Source organism: Bos indicus x Bos taurus, chromosome 18 (assembly GCF_003369695.1).
Source record: "Bos indicus x Bos taurus breed Angus x Brahman F1 hybrid chromosome 18, Bos_hybrid_MaternalHap_v2.0, whole genome shotgun sequence".
In the NCBI taxonomy this organism is placed as follows: Eukaryota; Metazoa; Chordata; class Mammalia; order Artiodactyla; family Bovidae; genus Bos; species Bos indicus x Bos taurus.
The window spans coordinates 19,728,996-19,733,955 of NC_040093.1; the positions used below are offsets into that span (position 1 = coordinate 19,728,996).

At 48.6% G+C, this 4,960-nt stretch overlaps 1 protein-coding gene across 2 annotated transcripts; it reads left to right on the top strand.

Moving 5' to 3' along the window:
- Positions 1–1,042: 1,042 nt before the first annotated feature.
- On the top strand, positions 1,043–4,524 carry KRTDAP (keratinocyte differentiation associated protein). Of its 2 annotated transcripts, XM_027514409.1 has the most exons (6): positions 1,043–1,175; positions 2,450–2,488; positions 2,584–2,625; positions 2,802–2,846; positions 3,646–3,693; positions 4,375–4,524. In XM_027514409.1, the coding sequence occupies exons 1-6, from the start codon at positions 1,089–1,091 to the stop codon at positions 4,411–4,413; spliced, it is 300 nt and encodes a 99-aa protein (XP_027370210.1). In that variant the 5' UTR covers positions 1,043–1,088; the 3' UTR covers positions 4,414–4,524. The 2 variants fall into 2 exon arrangements, with proteins under 2 accessions (XP_027370210.1, XP_027370211.1); XM_027514410.1 differs by lacking the exon at positions 2,584–2,625.
- Positions 4,525–4,960: the final 436 nt, after the last annotated feature.

Below are 4,960 nucleotides of genomic sequence, written 5' to 3' on the forward strand. Positions count from 1 at the left end.
CTCAGCGAGATGGTGTAGGCACTCAAAGTTTAGGACCTAGAGCCCATCTCCAACTGGGTAGCTCTAAGACCTGTTTTTGCTTTCCTGTGTTTCTCAGTTCTTTGTCTAAGGTCAAAACAGTTACCTCTCTGAAGATCCAAGAGTAAAGGATGGACAGCTGGATAATGGGTCCAGCCCTAAAGGAAGAAAGTGTACAACTTGGTGGAAGGATGTTTAAATTCTAAGATGCTTAATCTAGCATCTGTAGAATCCCACTCCATTCTAAGGCACGGTGCTGGGGGATATAAAGGTGATCAAGATATAGTCCTTGGCCTCAAGGAACTTGACACTCTAAGAGGGAAGACCACAAATGACTCTAGGTACAATGCCAGAGAGATACAAATGAACTGCCATGGCAGTTCTGAGGAGGGAGGGAAACGTTTTGGAGTCAGGGATAACAGATGATGACAGATATCAAGGAAGTTTATCTAAGATGGGTGTTGGGTTCTGAGAACAAAAGTGGAGAGAAGGGCGTTTTAGGCATAAGTTAGCATGGGCAGCTGCTCAGAAGAGGGAGTTAAAGGGTAGCTTTGGTAAGGAGTTCAGTTTGGCCAGAACATGAGGTATGTGCAAAGGGAGTAAAAGGAAGGAAAAGTTAGAAAGCTGGGTTAAGGCCAGAGCCTGGTAGGCCTTCAATGGCAGTGTAGGGGGTTTAGACAGAATTGGACAGGGTGGGAAAGCCTGAATTATAAGAGACGAACCAAGAGCTACAAGGAAAGGAGACAAAGACTAAAGGACAGATTGCTTGGGTGCCGTTGCCAATCACTTGGAGGGACAGGTCCAACCTGTCTCTATCTCAGCTCTGTTTGCATGAAGAACCCCATTGCTGGCTCACCTTTGTAGTGCCTGAGGCAGTATGTGAATTGAGAAATCCGAGGTAAGTGGGGAACAGTCCACACCTCCCCTTCCCAGAGCCCCAGGAGTGGGCAACAGGATCTGGAGGTGAGTCAGTGGGGTGGGGACCCCAGTTCTGCTCAGATCTGCCTCCCTGGGAATATAAAGGGCAAGCCTTGGGTTGCCTTGCCTCAGAGCACCCCAAACTTGACATCATGAAGATCCCCGTTCTTCCCGCTGTTGTTCTTCTCTCTGTCCTGGCGCTCCACTCTGCTCAGGGGGCGGCGCTGCCCAGCTCTGAGGTGAGCGATGTCACCTGGCTTCTCTTATTAGTTGATTTACTCCTCAGTTTCTTTACCCTCCATCAGTTACTGGAGAAGTGGCTCTTATCTTTGGCCGTTCCCAGGGGCTGAAGGAGAAGCTGGGGCTCTGAGGAATGGAAGACAGGAGGAAGGAGACAAAGCATTCCTGGGAAGGGGCAGAGAGGCTTATGTTTCTTGGAAAGGACGGTCAAGTGTGGGGTGGAGGCTGGACATCCTGAGAGGGGACAGGGGCTGAGGCTGGTTGTCTGGGTTCAGCCACACCTTTTTTGACCTCAGGAAAATCCCTGAGGTCCCTCTCTTCCCACCTTATCCCACTGTCGGGGGAGAATGTCCACGCTGGATATGAAAGTCAACGACAGGGCACCGGCTCTACTGTGTAGGACAGGAGCAAGTGACGTTGGGGAGCAAGAGGGGAGGTGGTGCGGTCTTACCCCAGCTCAAAAGGGACAGTCCGTACGCCACCTGCCTGCTGCTAACTGGGAAAAGGTACCCGGTGTGGCCAGAGTTGAAAAGTTTTCCAGAGAACCTGGAAATCTGATTTATGAACTCTTACTAATTAAAAATGTTTAATTCAAATTAAAAAACAAACAAGCCAAATTATGATGTGATGTCAACATTTGGGTTCTAGCCTGTGGGCTACTGTTTGTGACCTCTGTTGTGGGAAGGAAGAAGTAAGGTGGGGATGAAGCTGGGCAGCTGAGTTGGGGAGGGTGACATTCTGGACGTACCGAGGTCCAGGGATGGGGGCTGGCTACCACCTGGAGTAGTGAAATGGAGACTGGGACTCTGGTGGCAATCAAGTCACAAAGCAAACCAAGCTCCATCAATTAAAGGCAGGCAAGGCACCTCAGAAAGGGGTCCCACCTGCCTGCTAATCTCCTGTGCCCAGCTTTGTGGGTTAAGTGGGAGTGTCTCAGAACACCCTGAGTCTACTGCAGAACCACACAAGCTAGTTTTTCTTGGGAGGAGTCCTCTTTCCTCCACCCTCTTCCCCTGCTGCCTACAGGGGATGCAGGCTTGGGCTCTGAACTCTCTGTCTCCCGCATGCCACTCTCCAATCCCTTTCTTGTCACCTGTATGTCTGTCTACCATCCACCACCATACTGGGACAGAGTGGGTTAACTGAGGCCCCCCCCACCCCCCCCCCCGCGATGGAAAATGGGGCTGGCCTGTGGAGGGCGGCAGAGAGGCTTTGGGGAAGGTGATTTGCCATCAGGCGATCATTTAACCCCTTTCTCTTCTTCGCTTTCCAGGAAGAAACCACCATTGGTAATTATGAGGCAGGACCCGAGGTAAACCACCGGTTTTCGCCATCTGACTATTAGTTTGTCCCCTATCTCTTCAATGTTCTTCAGTAACTTTCTTAACACCCTGCTTCTTTGCCTAGGCCTTTAATGCCCAGTTCCTGAACATTGACAAGTTGCGATCAGTAAGTTTCATTCTCTAGAGCAGCCTCCACAAACACTCCCATCCTCAGGGAGATTGATGCCTGGGTGGAGAGCTTGCAGGGTTTCCTCAGTCCTCACTCTTCCCAGAGGGCCAGGGGCTAAGCTCTGTCCCTCCCTGGAAGTGACCCTCTTCTGGTCTCTTTCTCTCTCTGCAAAGGCTTTTAAGAAAGATGAATTCCTGAACTGGCACGCTCTCTTTGAGGTAAGAGCTTGGGTGCCCTTTCTCTCCTGATTGCTTGCCCGGGTAGGGGGCAACACATCCTGGTCTAGCCCTTTTGGTGCTTTCCTGGGTTCCAGGAGGGAGTAACTGTCCCTCTGGAATGCTGCCCAGCTAAAGGATGTTTCCCTGGGAGGCTGTCGTGGCCACACTTTGTTTTCCTAATGTGACCCCCAAAGACAATCCCTGAAAAGTAAGAACTTAATCAGTCAAGGGTTTATTCAAATCCCCTCATCCTCTAGGAAGAAAATGCGGTCCTGAGTTGAGTGACTTACCTAAATTTAGAAGGCTAAAGCCAAGGACTTCCCTGGTGGTCCAGTGGATAATGCAAAAGGGGCCCAGGTTTGATCCTTGGTCAGGGAACTAGAACTCACAAGCCACAAATAAGACCCAGCACAGCCAAATAACTAAATAAAAATAAATATTAAAAAAAAAAAAGGAGGCTAAGTCCTTGGCAGAACTGAAAGTACAGCCTGTGATGCGTGATCCTGCACCTACTCATGCAAATGTCTTCAGTTCTCTGAGCCTCAGTTTCCTCATCTGTGAAGTGGGTATGATGTCAGTACTGAAATCAAAAGATGGCTGCAAAGACCAAGTGAAATCACGCCTGTAAAGTAGTCTGTACAAGGCAAGCACAGAATATAGGCTCAGAAAATATTCATTCTTACTGTATTTATAAGACAATGACACCATCACCGCTTCAGAGAACTCTTCAACAAGAGCTTACTGATCCATGTTCACCTGACCTGTAACACATTACTCTCATTCTCTTTTTCTGTCTTAGTCTATCAAACAGAAACTTCCTTTCCTCAACTGGGATGCCTTTCCTAAGGTAAGAGGAGGTGGGAATTAGGCGAGAAAGGAGGCTGGGGGTGAGGGAAAAAGCAGAGGATCTGAGCGGGAGAGTAAGGAAAGTGAAAGCGGGCTAAACGTTCTTCCGACCAAAGCTAAGTCAGACAGGAAAGGACAAATATCACATGATACCACTTATACGAGATATCTAAATAAAAAAGCTACCAATGACCTATCTACAAAACAAAAACAGAGCTGCTGATGTGGCAAATAAACTTATGGTTGCCAGCGGGTAAGGGAGGGGAGGGATAAATCGGAAGATTGGGACTAACATATACGAACTACTACAAATAAAATAGATAGCTAATAAAGACCTACTGTATAGCACAGGGAACTCTACTCAATACTCTGTAATGGCCTATATGGGAAAAGAATCTAAAAAAAGAGTGCATGTATGTGTATGTATAACAGATTGACTTTGCTGTACACCTGAAACTAATACAACATTGTAAATCAGCTGGACCACAGTAAAAATTTAAACAGCAACAACAAAGTAAGTCTAAGGGAAATTGCAACCACTATAACTCAGAGGAGAATAGGAACTTAGACCAGGGCAGTGAGTCCTCTCTGTCAGAACCCCACCCTATCCTGGACTTCCTTAGGACCCTGGCTCCCTGTGCCCCAGGGTCTCCAATCTGACTGTACCCTCTCTCTCTCTCAGCTGAAAGGACTGAGGAGTGCAACTCCTGATGCCCAGTGACCCAGAGACCCAGCGCTGCTGATGCCACTGAAAGAGTGGGCTACTGATCACCATCCTACGATCACCCTTTGCTGCCTCAGTAATGCCAATAAAACGTTTTCCAAACAAACAGCTCCTGCATCTGTATCTCTGTCCTTATCTTACTGGGCTCTCAAAAGGAATTAAGATGGAGTGGGATCCAAGGCTGGTAGGCAGAAATTTTGACTTCTGAGAGGACAGTAAGTAGAAAGGGCTTCCCAGGTGATGCTAGTGGTAAAGAACCTGTCTGTCAAGGCAGGAGATGCCAGAGATATGGGTTTGACCCCTGGGTTGGGAAGATCTTCTGGAAGAGGGCATGGCAACCCACTCCAGTATTCTTGCCTGGAGATCCCCTGGACAGAGAAGCCTGGCAGGCTACAGTCCCCGGGGTCTCAAAGAGTTGGACATGACTGAGTGTGCGTGCACACACACGCGCATACACACATAGAGTAAGTAGGGAAAGGGAAGTTGCTCAATCGTGTCCGACTCTTAGCGACCCCATGGACTACAGCCTACCAGGCTCCTCCAT

Coding starts and splice junctions, on each gene's coding strand:
- KRTDAP (XM_027514409.1), top strand. CDS start 1,089: ATGAAGATCCCCGTTCTTCCCGCTGTTGTTCTTCTCTCTGTCCTGGCG. Junction 2,626..2,801: donor ACATTGACAAGTTGCGATCA/GTAAGTTTCATT, acceptor CTCTCTGCAAAG/GCTTTTAAGAAAGATGAATT. Junction 2,847..3,645: donor ACTGGCACGCTCTCTTTGAG/GTAAGAGCTTGG, acceptor TTTCTGTCTTAG/TCTATCAAACAGAAACTTCC.